The sequence below is a fragment of the Hyla sarda genome, chromosome 2 (assembly GCF_029499605.1).
Source record: "Hyla sarda isolate aHylSar1 chromosome 2, aHylSar1.hap1, whole genome shotgun sequence".
NCBI lineage: Eukaryota > Metazoa > Chordata > Amphibia > Anura > Hylidae > Hyla > Hyla sarda.
Genome location: NC_079190.1, coordinates 213,720,359 through 213,742,951, shown reverse-complemented (window position 1 = coordinate 213,742,951; position 22,593 = coordinate 213,720,359). Strand labels below are relative to the sequence as shown.

Below are 22,593 nucleotides of genomic sequence, written 5' to 3'. Positions count from 1 at the left end.
ACAAGCCTTTAAAATTTCATGGGGTGTGTTTTAAGGCACTGTGATGTAATGGAACATTGACATATCATTAGGCAGTGGAATATCATTGGGCCTTGGGATTTCATGAAATGTTGGTGTGTCTTTTGATGTCCTGAGACCTGTTTAAGGGTTGCTGTCATTAGAAATACCTTTGGCATGTTGCCCACATATGTCAAAAGTTATATTCTCACCAGATCTCACTCCTGAGACCCACTGCGATTACTAGTTATCAGCCAAGGAAGCTAGAGGCAGCAAATCTTCCCCCTTGGGACAAAGATACAATTGAATAGGTGCATGCTTGCAGGGGAATGGAAGTTCTTAGCTCCCTGACCTACTATTTGTCTCTTTTCTTTGATGCAGGTGGTGTGATGATGTGATAGCCCTGACCAGAAAAGGACAGACATTCCTAGTTGATAGCATGGTAACAGGGACGGGTGAGTATCTTTTTTACTTGGGCAGAGATCACTCTTATTTTCAAGATAGCAGAGTGTGTATCATTAATTTTAGGGGACACATGTCTATTATATTTAGTTTTAGGGGGCACAGTGTGTATTAACTTAACCCCTTAAGGACCAGGCCATTTTACACCTTAGGACCAGAGCGTTTTTTGAACATCTGACCACTGTCAGCATTAATAACTCTGGAATGCTTTTACCTATCATTCTGATTCCGAGATTGTTTTTTCGTGACATATTCTACTTTATGTTATTGGTAAAGTTTTGTCAATACTTGCATCGTTTCTTAGTGAAAAATTCCAAAATTTGCTGAAAAAATTTAAAATTTAAAATTTTTCTAACTTTGAAGCTCTCTGCTTGTAAGGAAAATGGATATTGCAAATCATTTTTTTTTAATTCACATATACAATATGTCTACTTTATGTTTGCATCATAAAATTGACGTGTTTTTACTTTTGGAAGACACCAGAGGGCTTCAAAGTTCAGCAGCAATTTTCCAATTTTTTACAAAATTTCCAAAATCACAATTTTTCAGGGACCAGTTCAGGTTTGAAGTGGATTTGAAGGGTCTTCATCTTAGAAATACCCCACAAATGATCCCATTATAAAAACTGCAGCCCCCAAAGTATTCAAAATGACATTCAGTCAGCATTTTAACCCTTTAGGCGTTTCACAGGAATAGCAGCAAAGTGAAGGAGAAAATTCACAATCTTCATTTTTTACTCTTGCATGTTCTTGTAGACCCAATTTTTGATTTTTTACAAGGGGTAAAAGGAGAAAATGTATACTTATATTTGTAGCCCAATGTCTCTCGAGTAAGCACATACCTCATATGTCTATGTACATTGTTGGGCGGGCGCAGTAGAGGGCTCAGAAGCGAAGGAGCGACAAGGGGATTTTGGAGAGTAAGTTTTTCTGAAATGGTTTTTGGAGGGCATGTTGCATTTAGAAAGCCCCTATGGTGCCAGAACAGGAAAAAAAAACACATGGCATACCATTTTGGAAATAAGACCCCTTGAGGAACGTAACAAGGAATAAAGTGAGCCTTAATGCCCCACAGGTGTTTCACGACTTTTGCATATGTAAAAAATTTTTTACAAAATTTCACTAAAATGTGTGTTTCCCCCCAAATTTCACATTTATGCAAGGGTTAAGAGCAGAAAATACCCCCCAGAATTTGTAACCCCATCTCTTCTGAGTATGGAGGTACCCCATAAGTTGACCTGAAGTGCACTACTAGAGTCATATTTGGCTTTTTGAGAGCAAATTTTGCTCAGGGGCATGTCGCATTTAGGAAGCCCCCATGGTGCCAGGACAGCAAAAAATACCCACATGGCATACCATTTTGTAAACTAGACCCCTTGAGGAATGTAACAAGGAATAAAGTGAGTCTTAATACCCCACAGGGGTTTCACAACTTTTGCATACGTAAAAAAAATAAATAAAATAATCACTAAAATGTGTGTTTCCCCCCAAATTTCACATTTTTGCAAGGGTTAATAGCAGAAATTACCCCCCCAAATTTGTAACCCCATCTCTTCTGGGTATGGAGGTACCCCATAAGTTGACCTGAAGCGCACTACGGGCGAACTACAATGCTCAGAAGAGAAGGAGTCATATTTGGCTTTTTGAGAGCAAATTTTGCTCGGGGGGGCATGTCGCATTTAGGAAGCCCCTATGGTGCCAGGACAGCAAAATAACCCCCACATGGCATACCATTTTGCAAACTAGACCCCTTGAGGAACGTAACAAGGGGTACAGTGAGCATTTACCCCCCACTGGTGTCTGTCAGATCTTTGGAACAGTGGGCTGTACAAAATTTTTAATTTGCACAGCCCACTGTTCTAAAGATCTGTCAGACACCAGTGGGTGTAAATTCTCATTGCACCCTTCATTACATTCCGTGAGGGGTGTAGTTTCCGAAATGGGGTCACATGTGGGGTTTTGTTTTTTTTGTATTTGTCAAAACCGCTGTAACAATCAGCCACCCCTGTGCAAATCACCTCAAATGTACATGGCGCACTCTCCCTTCTGGGCCTTGTTGTGCGCCCCCAGAGCACTTTGGGCCCACATATGGGGTATCTCCGTAGTCGGGAGAAATTGCATTACAAATTTTGGGGGGCTTTTTTCCCTTTTACCTCTTGTCTAAATGAAAAGTATAGGGCAACACCAGCATGTTAGTGTAAAAAATTTATTTTTTTAAACTAACTTGCTGGTGTAGACCCCAACTTCACCTTTTCATAAGGGGTGAAAGGAGAAAAAGCCCCCCAAAATTTGTTAGGCAATTTCTCCCGAGTACGGCAATACCCCATATGTGACCCTAAACTGTTGCCTTGAAATACGCCCGGGCTCCGAAGTGAGAGGGCCATGTGCATTTGAGGCCTGAATTAGGGATTTGCATAGGGGTATTCTACACCAGTGATTCCCAAACAGGGTGCCTCCAGCTGTTGCAAAACTCCCGGCATGCCTGGACAGTCAACGGCTGTCCGGCAATACTGGGAGTTGTTGTTTTGCAACAGCTGGTGGCTCCATTTTGAAAACAGTGGCGTACCAGGAATTTTTCATTTTTATTGGGGAGGGGGCTGTGTAGGGGTATGTGTATATGTAGTGTTTTTTTACTTTTTATTTTATTTTGTGTTAGTGTAGTGTAGTGTTTTTAGGGTACAGTCATATGGGCGGGGGATTACAGCAAGTTTCCCGCTGCGAGTTTGAGCTGCTGCGCAAAATTTGCTGCATTGCAAACTTGCAGCCTGATACTCACTGTAAGCCCCCTGCCCATGTGAATGTACCCTGAGGATGTGTAGTTTTGCAACACCTGGAAGGGCACTGTGGTCTCCAAACTGTGGACCTCCAAATGTTGCAAAACTACAACTCCCAGCATGCCCAGACGCCAAGGGCTGTCTGGGCATGCTGGGAGTTGTAGTATACAGGGTCCCAATACAGCAATGCATGTCGCTTTACGGCGACGTGCATTACTGTAAAGGGCCAGACTGCGGCTGAATATCCACTCACCTGTCGCCGCCGCCGCCGTCTTCATCGCCGGGATCCGGGTCTTCAGGGATGAGGTAAGTACCGGGGCCGGGCCCCAGCACTCCCCCGTCCCCCGCTGCGTCCTCCGGTTTCCTCCCGTCCCCTCCGGACTTCCAGGGGCCGGGCAGGGCGGGAGGAAGGGACCCCCCCCCCCCCTGCGATTGGTCGGTTAGCTAACCGAAGAATTGCAGGGGATCGGAGGAGGTGGCAGGCTTGCCACCTCACTCCTGGCCTCCAGCATGGTCCTGGCTGTCTGTGACAGCCGGGATCATGCAAAATTACCGGGCGGTCGGGTCCCAGAGACCCGATCAGCCCGGTATCGCCGCAGATCGCAAGGGCGATTTCCCTTGCGATTTGCAGCGATCGCCGACATGGGGGGCCTACATGGCCCCCCTCGGCGTTTGCCCTGGATGCCTGCTGAAGCATTTCAGCAGGCATCCGGTTCCGATCTCTTCCCGGCGAGCGGCAGGGACCGGAAAACGCCATGACGTCCTGGGACGTCATTGGTCCTTAAGGCCCAGGGTGCCATGATGTCCCAGGACGTCATTGGTCCTTAAGAGGTTAAAGTCAATCTGTCACCAGGGTCACCCACACTAACCTGTTGGCATAGGGTAATAATGTGAATAACGTTGATTCCAACGCTGTTAACCTTTTTTCCTATGTGGCCCCATTCCCAAATAATACCTTAAAATCCAGATATGCAAATAAAGTGCTTTGGTACACTGGGGATATTCCTAGCTCCGTGGTGCACTTTTCTGCTCGCCTGTCTGCCCCTGAACAATGTTCCCTTCATAAATATTCATGGACCTTAGATCCATTCTATACAGGGAACATATAATTCTTGATCTGTCCACTCCTGTCACATGATGATGATCATCATCATCACAGGTTCTTCAGCCACATTGTTTTTGATACTCCTCTGCTGAGCTCTGCCCCCACATTTACTACCTCTAGCACATACAGAACGGGTCTGTGTAAGACCAGTACATGTGGGGGTGGAGCTCAGCATTGCATAGAACAGTGGTACTTAGCAGCTCTTCTGGGGGTTCTGGGGGGGGGGGGGGGTAAGAAAATCTGTAATGGTGGCCGCAGCCACTTTTCACTGCTTCAAAAGCAGAGAAGTGAGTAGTGGATGCAGGTACTAGCTGATTTGCAGCACTTAGGAGCAAAGCAGGAGGACAGCAGAGAAGATGCATGGACACCAGGCTGCTATGGACAATCACTACCATGTCACCTTTGGTGCTCCACTGCTCCTTGAGACCAGGAACCTGCTGCTATGGGCCATAGAAGTAGGTCCCCATACCAGAGGAGCAGTGGAGCACTGAAGCAGTATTCAACTGTATGGGGTCCTAATAATATATGGGAGCACAGAGGATGCCTAAAACAGTGTGGGGGTCTACAACTATATTGGGGCACAGAAGAGGCCTACAACTATATAGGGGAACAGTGGGGCCTACTTCTGTATGGAAGCAATATGGGGGCCTCCTTCTACTATATAGGGGCACTATCCCTGTGTGGGGCAATAGACATAGGGAGTTAATAAAGAGGTGGGCATCATACTGGGGAAAGGAGCCTAAAAAAGTTTGTTTGGCAGGTTCTGTGGAGACAAGTCTTGGCCAGAAGAAATCATGATGGTGGTCTAGGCTTGAAAAAAAGATTGGGTACCACTAACATAGAAGACTATGTGACTGAAGGACCTGTGCTGATGATAATCATGTGATAGGAGCCAGGCGATACTGGTTGCGGGCTGCTGGGGTCGTGACAGCACGACCACGCCCCTCCTGACGTCACGCCACAAAATTTTCTGAATTCACTTTAGATGGCACAATGGGGGAGATTTATCAAAACCTGTGCAAAGTAAAAGTTGCCCAGTTGCCTATAGCAACCAATCAGATCACTTCTTTGATTTTGCAGAGGCCTTGTTAAAAATTTTAGAAGCAAGCTGATTGGTTGCTATGGGCAACTGGACAAGTTTTCCTCTGGACAGGTTTTGATAAATCTCCCCCAATGTATATAAGAATACGTTTTTGGAGGCACAGTGTGTATTATGCTATTTTCATTGGGGCATGGTATGTATTAAAATTAGTTTCAGTCTCGTTTCTTACGATACCTGTTTATTGATGGTGTTTTTGTACTTTACTTGAACTTTGTACTTTTAATAAAATTAATAAAACAATATAAAAAAAAAAAATATGAGTTTCAGTGGCCACAGGGGCTTTGTTATATTCATGTGAGCACAGTAAGTGGATCTGTTTTTAAGGGGTACAGCACGAAGCATTATGTGGTGCTTGGCATAGTATAGAAAAGGAGGGCGTGTTGCAAAAGTTATAAGTCAAAGATGTCTAGGTAGCAAAACTCTGCAGAGCCAAGACATAGTTGGAAGAACTTATGGCTGTTTAACCTGTTCCCGCAAAATTAGGTACATATGCGTAGTTATTTGGAGTGACTTCCCGCATCACCACTTACATGTACCTGATAGAAATAAACTGTCACTGCGCCGTACAGTGGGGATCAAAAGTTTGGGCACCCCAGGTAAAAATTTGTATTAATGTGCATAAAGAAGCCAATGTGGATAAATGTAAAGTTATGCATCTGGGTACTAATAACCTGCATACATTGTATGTCTTAGGGGGTGTTAAACACTGGTAGAGAAGGATCTGGGTGTACTTGTAGATCACAGACTACAGAATAGCATGCAATGTCAGGCTGCTGCTTCCAAGGCCGGCAGGATATTGTCATGTATAAAAAGAGGCATGGACTCGAGGGACAGGGACATAATACTCCCCTTTTATAAAGCATTGGTATGGCCTCACCTGGAATATGCTGTTCAGTTTTGGTCACCAGTCCATAAAAGGGACACTGTGTTGCTGGAAAGGGTGGAGAGACACGCGACTAAACTAATATGGAGTATGAAACATCTTTGCTATGAGAAGCGATTAAATGAGTTACAATTGTTTAGTCTTGAGAAGAGACGTTTAAGGGGGGATATGATAAACGTATATAAATATATTAATGGCCCATACAAAACATATGGAGAAAAACTGTTCCAGGTTAAGTCCCCTCAAAGGACAAGGGGGCACTCCCTCCATTTGGAGAAGAAAGGGTTTAGTCTCAAGGGGCGACATGCCTTCTTTACCATAAGAACTGTGAATTTATGGAGCAGTCTACCTCAGGAACTAGTCACAGCAGGAACGATTAATAAATTTAAAACAGGGTTAGATACATTCCTGGAACAAAATAACATTAATGCTTATGCAGAAATATAAAATCCCATCCCTTCCCTCAATATCCCATCACACCCCTACCCTTCAATTACCTGGTTGAACTTGATGGACGTATGTCTTTTTTCGACTGTACTAACTATGTAACTATGAAAGATGGAAAAATCTCCAAAAGGCATCAAATTACATATTAGACATTCTTATAATATGGCAACAAAAGTTAGATTTTATTTCCATCATTTACACTTTCAAAATAACAGAAAACAAAAAAATGGTGTCTGCAAAAGTTTGGGCACCCTGCAGAATTTATAGCATGCACTGCCCCCTTGGCAAAGCTGAGACCTGCCAGTGTCATGGATTGTTCTCAATCATCATCTGGGAAGACCAGGTGATGTCAATCTCATAGGTTATAAATGCCCAGATTCATCTGACTTTGCCCCAACAATCAGCACCATGGGTTCTTCTAAGCAGTTGTCTAGAAATCTGAAGCTGAAAAGAGTTGATGCTCACAAAGCTGGAGAAGGCTATAAGAAGATAGCAAAATGTTTTCAGATGTCAATATCCTCTGTTTGGAATGTAATTGAGAAATGGCAGTCATCAGGAACAGTGGAAGTTAAAGCAAGATCTGGAAGACAAAGAAAAATATCAGACAGAACAGCTCGCAGGATTGTGAGAAAAACAAATCAAAACCCACGTTTGACTGCACAATCCCTCCAGAAAGATCTAGTAGACACTGGAGTTGTGGTACACTATTCCACTATAAAGAGATACTTGTACAAATATGGTCTTCGTGGAAGAGTCATCAGAAGAAAACCTCTTCTACGTCCTCACCACAAAATTCAGCGTTTGAACTTTGCAAATTAACATATAGACAAGCCTGATGCATTTTGGAAACAAGTTCTGTGGACCGATGAGGTTAAAATAGAACTTTTTGGCCGGAATGAGCAACAGTACGTTTGGAGAATAAGGGGAACAGAATTTAATGAAAAGAACCTCTGTCCAACTGTTAAGCATGGGGTGGATCAATCATGCTTTGGGGTTGTATTGCAGCCAGTGGCACAGGGACCATCTCACGGGTAGAAGTAAAAACGGATTCAATAAAATTTCAGCAAATTTTGGATGCTGACTTGATGCCATTTGTGAAAAAGCTGAAGTTAAAGAGAGGATGGCTTCTACAAATGAATAATGATCCTAAACACACCTCGAAATCCACAGGGGATTACATCAAGAGGCGTAAACTGAAGGTTTTGCCATGGCCTTCACAATCTCCTGACCTCACCATAATTGAAAATCTATGGATAGATCTTAAAAGAGCAGTGGAAGAAGAACTGGAAGATTTTGTAAGGGAGAATGGGCAAAGATACCTCAAACAAGAATTGAAAGACTCTTGGCTAGCTACAAAAAGCAGTACAAGATATTAACTCTGCAGGGTGCCCAAACTTTTGCAGATGCTATTTTTTTGTTTTCTGTTATTTTGAAAGTGTAAATGATGGAAATAAAATCTAACTTTTGTTGACATATTATAAGAATGTCTAATATGTAATTTGATGCCTTTTGGAGATTTTTCCATCTTTCCTTGGCTTCTTTATGCACCTTAATACAAATTTTTACCTGGGGTGCCCAAACTTTTGATCCCCACTGTAAGCACAGCCGAGCCTCCCTGAAGCCGGCCAGGGACCAATCGCAGTGGTCCCCGGCCGGTGATTGCTGCTATTGGTCCGTCAGTACAGATGGACCGATAGCAGGGATATGGCGGGGTCTCCTCCTTCCCCCTCTCCTCCGTCGCATCATACAGTGAAGCGATCGGTGGTGAGGGGGGGCCCTGTCGAAGGAGGCCACCCGCAGCACTCAGGATCGGAGCTATGCTCCGATCCTCAGTTAATCCTATAGACCCTGCGGTAACAGAGGGAGGGAGCTCCCTCTGTCACCAATCGGCGCTCTGCAAAGTGAAAGCAGAGCACCGATGGTTGCTATGGGAACTGGAGGCCTGACAGTGGCCTCCATTGTCATGCCAACAGGAGCAGATCAGTCTCTACCTAAGGTAGAGACTGATCTATCCTATGTCTGTCCATGTAAAACTGACAGACATAGGCATAATTCAGTGGAGTACAGATGTGTACTCCATTGAATTATGTGTATCATAGTAAAAAAGAAAAAAGTTAAATGTGAAAAAATTTGATTTTTTTTTAAATTAAATAAAAATAAAGGGAAAAAAAATAAAATTAAAAAGTGAAAAAAAATAATAATAATAAAGTAAATTATATGAAGGGCAAGTATTCTCCTTAGGGAGGAGCACCACTTTCAGTGTAGAACGGAGATTCAAAAAGGCCATTAGCACTCCGCGGGCTTTCTGGGTAAGGAATATGCAAAGCAGCTCATCACGCCACCTTCTCAGGTAACATGCCCTAAGATCAGCTCTGGCTCCAGTTGCGAAGTCTCAGAAACTGATTGGGATTTATGCCAAGCCAGAATTTTCCCCAGAAGGGAAGAAGACCCATCTGCAGACAGCTATTTCGGGGTGCTTTCCCTTCGTCAGTACAGAGCAAGGTGTTTTGGCTTGGCTGAGGTAAGAGGCCTGTGACTAGCTAAAACGGGCAAGTATTCTGCCTTAGGGAGGAGCACCACTTACGGTGTAGAACGGAGATTCAAAAAGGCCATTAGCACTCCACAGGCTTTCTGGGTAAGGAATATGCAAAGCAGCTCATCACATCACCTTCTCAGGTAGCATGCCCTAAGATCAGCTCTGGCTCCAGTTACGAAGTCTCAGAAACTGATTGGCCTTTTTGAATCTCCGTTCTACAACGGAAGCGTTGCTCCTCCCTAAGGAGAATATTTGCCCCTTTTAGCTAGTCACAGGCCTCTCACCTCAGCCAAGCCAGAACACCCTGCTCTGTACTGACGAGGGGCAAGCACCCCAATACAGCTGTCTGCAGATGGGTCTTGTTCCCTTCTGGGGAGAATTCTGGCTTGGCATAAATCCCAATCGGTTTCTGAGACTTTGTAACTGGAGCCAGAGCTGATCTTAGGGCATGCTACCTGAGAAGGTGGTGTGATGAGCTGCTTTGCATAAGATATATATATATATATATATATATATATATATACATATACACAGTACAGACCAAAAGTTTGGACACACCTTCTCATTCAAAGAGTTTTCTTTATTGTCATGACTATGAAAATTGTAGATTCACACTGAAGGCATCAAAACTATGAATTAACACATGTGGAATTATAGACAAAGTGTAAAATAACTGAAAATATGTCATATTCTAGGTTCTTCAAAGTAGCCACCATTTGCTTTGATTACTGCTTTGCACACTCTTGGCATTCTCTTGATGAGCTTCAAGAGGTAGTCACCTGAAATGGTCTTCCAACAGTCTTGAAGGAGTTCCCAGAGATGCTTAGCACTTGTTGGCCCTTTTGCCTTCATTGGGTTCAGGTCCGGTGACTGTGGAGGCCAGGTCATCTGGCACAGCACCCCATCACTCTCCTTCTTGGTCAAATAGCCCTTACACAGCCTGGAGGTGTGTTTGGGGTCATTGTCCTGTTGAAAAATAAATGATGGTCCAACTAAACGCAAACCGGATGGAATAGCATGCTGCTGCAAGATGCTGTGGTAGCCATGCTGGTTCAGTATGCCTTCTTCAATTTTGAATATATCCCCAACAGTGTCACCAGCAAGGCACCCCCACACCATCACACCTCCTCCTCCATGCTTCACGGTGGGAACCAGGCATGTAGACTCCATCTGCTCACCTTTTCTGCGTCGCACAAAGACACGGTGGTTGGAACCAAAGATATCAAATTTAGACTCATCAGACCAAAGCACAGATTTCCACTGGTCTAATGTCCATTTCTTGTGTTCTTTAGACCATACAAGTCTCTTCTGCTTGTTGCCTGTCCTTAGCAGTGGTTTCCTAGCAGATATTCTACCATGAAGGCATGATTCACACAGTCTCCTCTTAACAGTTGTTCTAGAGATGTGTCTGCTGCTAGAACTCTGTGTGGCATTGACCTGGTCTCTAATCCGAGCTGCTGTTAACCTGTGATTTTTGAGGCTGGTGACTCGAATGAACTTATCCTCCACAGCAGAGGTGACTCTTGGTCTTCCTTTCCTGGGGCAGTCCGCATGTGAGCCAGTTTCTTTGTAGCTCTTGATGGTTTTTGTGACTGCACATGTCGACACTTTCCACCTAGAATACGACATATTTTCAGTTGTTTCACACTTTTTTGTTATGTCTATAATCCCACATTATAATTCATAGTTTTGATGCCTTCAGTGTGAATCTACAATGTTCATAGTCATGGAAATAAAGAAAACTCTTTGAATGAGAAGGCGTGTCCAAACTTTTGGTCTGTACTGTACAGTGGGGATCAAAAGTTTGGGCACCCCAGGTAAAAATTTTTATTAATGTGCATAAGAAGCCAAGGAAAGATGGAAAAATCTCCAAAAGGCATCAAATTACAGATTAGACATTCTTATAATATGTCAACAAAAGTTAGATTTTATTTCCATCATTTACACTTTCAAAATAACAGAAAACAAAAAAATCGCATCTGCCAAAGTTTGGGCACCCTGCAGAGTTAATATCTTGTACTGCTTTTTGTAGCCAGCCAAGAGTCTTTCAATTCTTGTTTGAGGTATCTTTGCCCATTCTTCCTTACAAAAGTCTTCCAGTTCTTTGAGATTTCTGGGCTGTCTGTCATGCACTGCTCTTTTAAGGTCTATCCATAGATTTTCAATTACCGTATATACTCGAGTATAAGCCGACCCGAGTATAAGCCGAGACCCCTAATTTCAACCCAAAATCCCAGGAAAAGTTATTGACTCGAGTATAAGCCTAGGGTGGGAAATACCTCATCCCCCCCTGTCATCATCCAGACCCGTCATTAACATCCTCATCATCATCCCCTTGTCATCATCCCACACATCCCCCCTTCATCATCCCCTTGTCATCATCCCACACATCCCCCCTTGTCATCATCCCACACATCCCCCCTTCATCATCCCCTTATCATCCCACACATCCCCCCTTCATCATCCCCTTATCATCCCGCACATCCCCCCTTCATCATCCCCTTATCATCCCACACATCCCCCCTTCATCATCCCCTTGTAATCATCCCACACCCCCCCCTTCATCATCCCCACCCCCCTTCATCATCCCCACACCCCCCCTTCATCATCCTCTTCTCATCATTCGCCCTCAGTGGTCTTCAACCTGCGGACCTCCAGAGGTTTCAAAACTACAACTCCCAGCAAGCCCGGGCAGCCATCGGCTGTCCGGGCTTGCTGGGAGTTGTAGTTTTGAAATCTCCGGAGGTCCGCAGGTTGAAGACCACTGCGGCCTTCAACATCATCCAGCCCCCTCTCACCCCCCTTTAGTTCTGAGTACTCACCTCCGCTCGGCGCTGGTCCGGTCCTGCAGGGCTGTCCGGAGAGGAGGTGGTCCGGAGAGGAGGTGGTCCGGTGAGGAGGTGGTCCGGGCTGCTATCTTCACCGGGGGCGCCTCTTCTCCGCGCTTCCGGCCCGGAATAGAGGCGTTGCCTTGACAATGACGCAGAAGTACGTTGGCAATGAACGCACCTCTGCGTCGTTGTCACGGCAACGTGACTATTCTGAGGCCGGGCCCGAAGCGCGGAGAAGAGGCGCCCCCGGTGAAGATAGCAGCCCGGAACCACTATCCCACCGGACCACCTCCTCACCGGACAGTCCTGCAGGACCGGACCAGCGCCGAGCGGAGGTGAGTACTCAGAACTAAAGGGGGTGAGAGGGGGCTGGATGATGTTGAAGGCCGCAGTGGTCTTCAACCTGCGGACCTCCGGAGGTTTCAAAACTACAACTCCCAGCAAGCCCGGACAGCGGATGGCTGCCCGGGCTTGCTGGGAGATGTAGTTTTGAAACCTCTGGAAGTCCGCAGGTTGAAGACCACTGCGGGTGGGGGAGTTCACTCGAGTATAAGCCGAGGGGGGTGTTTTCAGCACGAAAAATCGTGCTGAAAAACTCGGCTTATACTCGAGTATATACGGTATGTTGAGGTCAGGAGATTGTGAGGGCCATGGCAAAACCTTCAGTTTACGCCTCTTGATGTAATCCCCCGTGAATTTCGAGGTGTGTTTAAAATCATTATGCATATGTAGAAGCCATCCTCTCTTTAACTTCAGCTTTTTCACAGATGGCATCAAGTTAGCATCCAAAATTTGCTGAAATTTTATTGAATCCATTTTTCCTTCTACTCGTGAGATGTTCCGTGCCACTGGCTGCAATACAACCCCAAAGCATGATTGATCCACCCCCATGCTTAAAGGGGTACTCCACCCCTAGACATATTGGCGGTGATAGGTCTCAGGACCCCCGGACAGGCAGGGGGAGAGAAGCGGGTGGCGGCGGTGGCCTATGGCACCGCAAAAGCCACTGCAGTGCATTGATCTAAAGCGCCCGCTTTAAATCAATGATCTGCAGCAGTGTCGCGGGGGGATAAATAGCCGATAACTTATAACGGAATATCGGTATAAGTTATCGGCTATCGGCCCTAACCTCCACCGATTATCGGTATCGGCCCTAAAAAAACGATATCGGTCGATCCCTAGTCCGAACTATAAAAATATATTGTTAATTAAACCGCACGGTCAATGGCGTACACGTAAAAAAAATTCCAAAGTCCAAAAAAGCTTATTTTTGGTCACTTTTTATACCATTAACCCCTTAAGGACTCAGCCCATTTTGGCCTTAAGGACTCAGACAATTTAATTTTTACGTTTTCATTTTTTCCTCCTCGCCTTCTAAAAATCATAACTCTTTTATATTTTCATCCACAGACTAGTATGAGGGCTTGTTTTTTGTGCGACCAGTTGTCCTTTGTATTGATATCACTCATTATATCATAAAATGTATGGCGCAACCAAAAAACACTATTTTTGTGGGGAAATTAAAACGAAAAACGCAATTTTGCTAATTTTGGAAGGTTTCGTTTTCACGCCGTACAATTTATGGTAAAAATGACGTGTGTTCTTTATTCTGAGGGTCAATACGATTAAAATGATACCCATTATTATATACTTTTATATTATTGTTGCACTTAAAAAAAATCACAAACTTTTTAACCAAATTAGTACGTTTATAATCCCTTTATTTTGATGACCTATAACTTTTTTATTTTTCCGTATAAGCGGCAGTATGGGGGCTAATTTTTTGCGCCATGATCTGTACTTTTTTTTGATACCACATTTGCATATAAAAAACTTTTAATACATTTTTTATAATTTTTTTTTTAATAAAATGTATTAAAAAAGTAGGAATTTTGGACTTTTAAAATTTTTTTTCGTTCACGCCGTTCACCGTACGGGATCATTAACATTTTATTTTACTAGTTCGGACATTTACGCACGCGGCGATACCAAATATGTCTATAAAAAATGTTTTTTACGCTTTTTGGGGGTAAAATAGGAAAAAACGGACGTTTTACTTTTTTATTGGGGGAGGGGATTTTTCACTTTTTTTTTACTTTTACTTTTACATTTTTTTACATTTTTTTTTTACACTTGAATAGTCCCCATAGGGGACTATTCATAGCAATACCATGATTGCTAATACTGATCTGTTCTATGTATAGGACATAGAACAGATCAGTGTTTTCGGTCATCTCCTGCTCTGGTCTGCTCGATCACAGACCAGAGCAGGAGACGCCGGGAGCCGCACGGAGGAAGGTGAGGGGACCTCCGTGCGGCGTTATGAATGATCGGATCCCCGCAGCAGCGCTGCGGGCGATCCGATCGTTCATTTTAATCGCGAACTGCCGCAGATGCCGGGATCTGTATTGATCCCGGCACCTGAGGGGTTAATGGCGGACGCCCGCGAGATCGCGGGCGTCGGCCATTGCCGGCGGGTCCCTGGCTGCGATCAGCAGCCGGGATCAGCCGCGCATGACACGGGCATCGCTCCGATGCCCGCGGTTATGCTTAGGACGTAAATGTACGTCCTGGTGCGTTAAGTACCACCTCACCAGGACGTACATTTACGTCCTGCGTCCTTAAGGGGTTAAAAAATTAATAAAAAGTGATCAAAAAGTCCGATCAAAACAAAAATGGTACCGATAAAAACGTCAGATCAGGGCGCAAAAAATGAGTCCTCATAGCGCCCTGTACGTGGAAAAATTAAAAAGTTATACATTTTCCTGCATGTAGTTATGATTTTTTCCAGAAGTACAACAAAATCAAACCTATATAAGTATGGTACCATTTTAACCATATGGACCTACAGAATAATGATAAGGTGTCATTTTTACCGAAATATGCACTGCGTAGAAATGGAAGCTCCCAAAAGTTACAAAATTGCGTTTTTTCTTCGATTTTATCGCACAATGATTTTTTTTTCCGTTTCGCCGTGAATTTTTTGCTTAAAATGACTAATGTCCCTGCAAAGTAGAATTGGTGACGCAAAAAATAAGCCATAATATGGATTTTTAGGTGGAAAATTGAAAGGGTTATGATTTTTAAAAGGTAAGGAGGAAAAAATGATAGTGCAAAAACTGAAAAACCCTGCATCCTTAAGGGGTTAACAAGAATTGCGGCAGAACAACATTTAAAACAGACATGTAATGCACCTGTATGACATCTTGACACATATACAGCATTTTTTATTACTATCTTTATGCATCTTGTTTCCTGTTTGAGAACTGCACAAAAAGTGGGATGCACCAAATAAGTGTGCATAAAGCCCTTTACTGGTGAAGAGCTATACTTCAATGTAATGTTTCCTTTTACTCAGCAGAAAGCATTCTGCAGCAATGACAGATTTCACAGGTATGTGTTTATTATTACATAGAGACTCATCAGTAACATTTTGCAAGACCTTGTGGGTTATTTAATTTTTCTTTGTTTTCTTTTGTTCTTTTTTTTCTTCTTAAAAACACACCTGTCATAATTATTTATCGGTTATGAAAACTGTTCCTACTAAATTAAAGAGGCTATAGCAATAAAGCTTTTTTTAAACGCTTCTCTTCTTCCTGGTATTCTCTAAAAACAGAAAATACACAACTACACTGCAGCATTTCTATGCTACATAGCTACATAGCGGAGCCATAGCTATAGACAGTGCCGAAACAGCAGTTGCATCTGAGAATCAGTGTCTAAAGAGAGGGGTCCAATGGCCACTCTGCCACATGACCAGACACGAGTATTAAACATGGTAGTTTTGGGTCTGTTACAGAATTTGCGTAGGCAACCAGGAACTTTCAGTTAAGCCTCAGGCTGTAATGTTGTATTGTATTAGTTTATTTTAATATAAATAATTTAGTGGTTTGGTTTCACACAATAAGCCCAACACGTTGTTTTTTATACTTACAAATGTTTAAAATCACTAATATAGCTTAATTTCTTTCTTCTAATCTTAGAGACATGACGATGTTTGCACATCGTGTCATGTCTCTAAGTTTCGAAGTAAAGATTGGTAACTTTTAAGTTGGAAACAAGCTGTGCTGGACATTTTTCCTTTTTTCCTGCATTTTAAATGATGATGGTCCACATCAGTCCGTGCCACAACTGGCTATAGGGGTGAGCTGATCTGGATTTTTATTTTCGTATTCATATCTTTCTGTATAATATAAACTAAATAAGAAATCTTTTGTCTGTAACAGGATGCTGAATGGGACAGGAATGCTCTCAGGCCCAACACTATATATTCAAAAATGGAACCTATTGTTAGGTCTTAGGTCTTAGCTTTTGTCAGGCCAAATTAATCTTTATCATAGCGCTTGCATTTCATTATTATTTCATATTCAGCTAATTATTGCATCTATATCTCATTGACAATACTAGATTTTCAACATTACAGATAATTAACCCCTTAAGGACCTGGGATTTTTCCGTTTTTGTACTTTCATTTTCCCCTCCTTACCTTTAAAAAACCATAACTCTTAAAATGTTTCACCTAAAAATCCAAATGATGGCTTATTTTTTGTGCCACCAATTCGAATTTGTAATGACATCAGTCAATTTATCCAAAAATCTACGACGAAACGGAAAAAAAAAATCATTGTGCTACAAATTTGAAGAAAAAACACCATTTTGTAACTTTTGGGGGCTTTTGTTTCTACTTTGTAAATTTTTTGGTAAAAACTACACCTTCTCTTTATTCTGTAGGTCCATAAGATTAAAATGATACCCTACTTATATAGGTTTGATTTTGTCGTACTTCTGGAAAAAATCATAACTACATGCAGGAAAATTTAAATGTTTAAAATTGTCATCTTCTGACCCCTATAACTTTTACATTTTTCTGTGTATGGGGTGGTATGAGGGCTCATTTTTTGTGCCGTGATCTGAAGTTTTTAACGGTACCATTGTTGTATTGATCGGACTTTTTGATCACTTTTTATTCATTTTTTCTTGTTATAAAAAGTGACCAAAAATACACTATTTTGGACTTTGGAATTTTTTTACGCGTACGCCATTGACCGTGCGGTTTAGCTAACAATATATTTTTATAATTCGGACATTTCCGCACACGGCGATACCACATATGTTTATTTTTATTTACACGTTTTGTTTTTTTAAATGGGAAAAGGGGGGGTGATTCAAACTTTTATTAGGGAAGGGGTTAAATGATCTTTATTAACTTTTTTTTTGCAATGTTATAGCTCCCATAGGGGGTCATTCGGCGATCGTACACCAGGAGGCAAGGTAACGTACCCTCCTGCTGTGTCACAGCTGATCTCGATTTCACTGCCCCAATCCCGAACAGCCCCCCTGAGCTAACCGGCATTGTTTTACTTTCACTTTAGACGCGGCGTTCAACTTTGAATGACGCGTCTAAAGGGTTAATAGCACGCTGTTAGCCACGGGTCCCGGCCGTTGTTAGAGGCCGTGCCCGACCCGCTATAGAAAGGGAAAGGACTCAGGATGTACCGGTACTGTCAGCACCAGCAGGGTTAACAGGTGCTGACAAGGGGTTGTTGCAAGGTTGCCGGGTTACGCCCTGCTGTCTGAGTGGCTAGCCACTGATTGACCACATGTGCATCTCCCTATATTACCAGGCATCAGACACTGGGAAGATGCCTGTGAAACTGGTCATTACCTGAGTAGCTAGCATTCCCTTATTCCCTTGTATATCTGACTTCTCTTTTGTAATAGCGATTCGGCACCTCTTCCCACTCCTGGCTAGACTCCGTTTGACTGACATTGACTTTATGGGGGAGATTTATCAAAACCTGTGCACAGGAAGAGTGGTGCAGTTGCCCATAGCAACCAATCAGCTCGCTTCTTTCATTTTTAAAGAGGCCTGTGAAAAATGAAAGAGGCAATCTGATTGGTTGCTATGGGCAACTGGACAACTTTTCCTCTGGACAGGTTTTGATAAATCTCCCCCTATGTGTGTGTTTAGTTTGTCTTTGTTAGTTGCTTGTTTCCCTGTTGCTCCTGACAACTGACAGGATTGTATTTTATTGTGTTGACATTTGACTCGCCCTGACTTATTTAGGAAGGGATTGTCGACCAGTTTCCGCCCTATCATTTAGGATAGGCGGACAAGTAGGCAGGGACAGGGGCGCGGGTGAGCTTAGCGAGCACTCCTTCCCTGCCCATAAGTGACAGGTACTTCCTTGGTCCTTAAGGGGTTAAAGATGGACACTTAAGATGGCCATACATGTTGGGGTAGAGTGGAGCAATCACATATTGGATCATCTTACAAAGGATCCCACTGTTAACATTATATAACATTATAACAGTATGTTTAAATTAATTTTATTGTGTCTATTTTATACTTGTTTAAATTTAAAACTAGGATAGTTTAATCTAGTTTATCTGGGGCATATAAAACCATAAAAAATAACAATATATTATACCTATGCAGTCTAAGCATGTGTATTTTGGTGCTGGTAGAAGAATAATCCATTGAACAATGAGTGGAACAGAAAGTGGAGAGGGAAAGTGAGATAGAGGAAAAAAAATGTAGAAGGATAAAGTACCAGTGGTTAGTACCACTCTTTCTGGCTCCACAGTTCAGCATCCAGATGAGTCTCCCATGGTTGCCAGATTTAAGAAATGTCCCCATCCCACCAATATCCTTAGCTGTTAACTCTTCCATGATGAACAAGTGTTGTGTTACCATTCAGCTATGAAAGGTGGATGCATGGGATCTCCAGTGTTTTGGGATAACTTAAAGGGGTATTCCAGGAAAAAAACTTGTTTATATATATCAACTGGCTCCAGAAAGTTAAACAGATTTGTAAATTACTTCTATTAAAAAATCTTAATCCTTTCAGTACTTATGAGCTTCTGAAGTTAAGGTTGTTCTTTTCTGTCTAAATCCTCTCTGATGACACCTGTCTCGGGAAACGCCCAGTTTAGAAGCAAATCCCCATAGCAAACCTCTTCTAAACTGGGCATTTCCCGAGACAGGTGTTATCGGAGAGGAATTAGACAGAAAAGAACAACCTTAACTTCAGAAGCTCATAAGTACTGAAAGGATTAAGATTTTTTAATAGAAGTAATTTTCAAATCTGGCGCCGTGTCTGCGGGGAGGTGCGACCCATAGACTGGTTTGAGTGGCATTGGGGCCGCTCTGCCAGTGGGTCGTTTCCTCCGCGTGGGCACTGGTGTCGCGGCGGTGGTGGTCGCCGCCCAGTGCTACGCCATTTTATGCTAGGGACGTTAGGGACCCACTCTAAATAGGTGGCCTTGACGTGGCGAGCGGGCTTGTACTTTTAGATCAAAAATGTATACTAACAACCTGTTAGTTTTTGATATTATGCGGAGAAGCAATCAGATCATTATACAAGATTGTAGATGTGCACCATGTCTGTTTTCTATCCGAATTAATAATTTACAAATCTGTTTAACTTTCTGGAGCCAGTTGATATATAAAAAAGATTTTTTTCCCTGAATACCACTTTAATGAGCTGAGGTTCAGCAATATTTCAGTAGCCTTTATTTAAAGTCCTGGTTAAATTGATAGTTGAGCTGTCTAGGGAGTATTTCGCAATCAGAGATCTGGTTATATGTTGAGAATATAAAATGGGCTTGATCTTACTACAACCCTACTAAATATGTAGCATAAAACCAATGTCGCTTGGTTTCACTGGTTTGGGCTACAAATACTGATTAACCCCTTAAGGACTGAGCCCTTTTTCACCTTAAGGACTCGGCCATTTTTTGCAAATCTGACCACTGTCACTTTAAACATTAATAACTCTGGAATGCTTTTAGTTATCATTCTGATTCCGAGATTGTTTTTTCGTGACATATTCTACTTTAACGTAGTGGTAAAAATTTTTGGTAACTTGCATCCTTTCTTGGTGAAAAATCCCAAAATTTGATGAAAAATTTGAAAATTTAGCATTTTTCTAACTTTGAAGCTCTCTGCTTGTAAGGAAAATGGATATTCCAAATAAATTTTTTTTTATTCACATATACAATATGTCTAAAATTGATGAGTTTTTACTTTTGGAAGACACCAGAGGGCTTCAAAGTTCCGCATCAATTTTCCAATTTTTCACAAAATTTTGAAACTCGCTTTTTTTCAGGGACCAGTTCAGGTTTGAAGTGGATTTGAAGGGTCTACATATTAGAAATACCCCATAAATGACCCCATTATAAAAACTGCACCCCCGAAAGTATTCAAAATGACATTCAGTAAGCGTTTTAACCCTTTACGGGTTTCACAGGAATAGCAGCAAAGTGAAGGAGAAAATTCACAATCTTCATTTTTTACACTCGCATGTTCTTGTAGACCCAATTTTTGAATTTTTGCAAGGGGTAAAAAGGAGAAAATTTTTACTTGTATTTGAAACCCAATTTCTCTCGAGTAAGCACATACCTCATATGTCTATGTAAAGTGTTCGGCGGGCGCAGTAGAGGGCTCAGAAGGGAAGGAGCGTCAAATGGTTTTTGGGGGGCATGTCACCTTTAGGAAGCCCCTATGGTGCCAGAACAGCAAAAAACCCCACATGGCATACCATTTTGGAAATTAGACCCCTCGGGGAACGTAACAAGGGGTAATGTGAACCTTAATACCCCACAGGTGATTCACGACTTTTGCATATGTAAAAAAAAAAAAATTTTTTTTTACCTAAAATGCTTGGTTTCCCTAAAGTTTTAAATTTTTAAAAAGGGTAATAGCAGAAAATACCCCCCAAAATTTGAAGCCCAATTTCTCCCAATTCAGAAAACACCCCATATGGGGGTGAAAAGTGCTCTGCTGGAGCACTACAGGTCTCAGAAGAGAAGGAGTCACATTTGGCTTTTTTGAAGGAAATTTTGCTTTGGGGGCATGCCGCATTTAGGAAGCCCCTATGGTGCCAGGACAGCAAAAAAAAACCACAAGGCATACCATTTTGGAAACTAGACCCCTCAGGGAACGTAACAAGGGGTAAAGTGAACCTTAATACCCTACAGGTGTTTCACGACTTTTGCATATGTAAAAAAAATAAAAAAATTTACCTAAAATGCTTGGTTTCCCAAAAAATTTACATTTATACAAAGGGTTAAAGCAGAAAATACCCCCCAAAATTTGAAGCCCAATTTCTCCCGATTCAGAAAACACCCCATATGGGGGTGAAAAGTGCTCTGCTGGCGCACTACAGGTCTCAGAAGAGAAGGAGTCACATTTGGCTTTTTGAAAGCAAATTTTGCTCTGGGGGCATGCCGCATTTAGGAATCCCCTATTGTTCCAGGACCGCAAAAAAAGCCCACATGGCATTCCATTTTGGAAACTAGAGCCCTCGGGGAATGTAACAAGGGGTTAAGTGAACCTTAATACCCCACAGGCGTTTCATGACTATTGCATATGTAAAAAAAAAAAAAAAAACTTTTACCTAAAATGCTTCTTTTCCCAAAAACTTTACATTTTTAAAAATGGTAAAAGCAGAAAATACCCCCCAAAATTTGAAGCCCAATTTCTCCCGAGTACGGCGATACCCCATATGTGACCCTTAACTGTTGCCTTGAAATACGACAGGGCTCCAAAGTGAGAGCGCCATGCGCATTTGAGGCCTAAATTAGGGATTGCATAGGGGTGGACATAGGGGTATTCTACGCCAGTGATTCCCAAACAGGGTGCCTCCAGCTGTTGCAAAACTCCCAGCATGCCTGGACAGTCAACGGCTGTCCGACAATACTGGGAGTTGTTGTTTTGCAACAGCTGGAGGCTCCGTTTTGGAAACCGTGGTGTACCAGACGTTTTTCATTTTTATTGGGGAGGGGAGGGGGGCTGTGTAGAGGTATGTGTATATGTAGTGTTTTTTACTTTTTATTTTATTTTGTGTTAGTGTAGTGTAGTGTTTTTAGGGTACAGTCGCACGGGCGGGGGGTTCACAGTAGTTTCTCGATGGCAGTTTGAGCTGTTGCAGAAAATTTGCTGCAGCTCAAACTTGCAGTCCGATACTCACTGTAAGCCTCCGCCCATGTGAGTGTACCCTGTACATTCACATTGGGGGGGACATCCAGCTGTTGCAAAACTACAACTCCCAGCATGCGCTGACAGACTGTACATGCTGAGAGTTTTAGTTTTGCAACAGCTGTAGGCACACTGGTTATGTATCACGGAATTTGTGACCTTACTCAGTGTTTCAAAACCAGTGTGCCTCCAGCTGTTGCAAAACTACAACTCCCAGCATGTACGGTGCATGGTGTAAGGTGACTGCTGGGAGTTGTAGTTTGCAACAGCTGGAGGCACACCGGTCGTGAAACACTGAGTTAGGTAAAAAAAAAAATTTTGGACTTTTTAAAGGGAATGCTGGGAGTTGTGGTGGTCTGCCTCCTGCTGTTGCATAACTACAGCTCCCAGCATGCCCTTTTTGTATGCTGGGAGCTGTTGCTAAGCAACAGCAGGAGGCTGTAACTCACCTCCTGCTGCTGCTTCATCACAGGAC

At 42.7% G+C, this 22,593-nt stretch overlaps 1 protein-coding gene and 1 long non-coding RNA gene across 6 annotated transcripts in view; one reads left to right on the top strand and one right to left on the bottom strand.

Moving 5' to 3' along the window:
• LOC130355737 (T-cell receptor-associated transmembrane adapter 1) overlaps positions 1 to 22,593 on the top strand; it is a 178,176-nt gene that overhangs the window by 105,721 nt on the left and 49,862 nt on the right. For 3 of the 5 annotated variants that reach the window (XM_056556296.1, XM_056556297.1, XM_056556300.1), the window contains one exon: positions 379 to 452. In XM_056556296.1, coding sequence (XP_056412271.1) covers positions 437 to 452 — 16 coding nt within the window. In that variant the 5' untranslated portion in view covers positions 379 to 436. Of the gene's footprint in view, positions 1 to 378; positions 453 to 15,442; positions 15,530 to 22,593 lie in introns of those variants that run through there. The other 2 variants (XM_056556299.1, XM_056556295.1) reach the window with 2 other exon arrangements.
• Positions 6,938 to 22,593, bottom strand: part of LOC130355739 (uncharacterized) — a 61,402-nt gene continuing 45,746 nt past the window's right edge. Inside the window, exon 4 of the long non-coding RNA XR_008888646.1 lies at positions 6,938 to 7,349. This is a non-coding gene — a long non-coding RNA (uncharacterized LOC130355739). The remainder of the gene's footprint in view (positions 7,350 to 22,593) is intronic.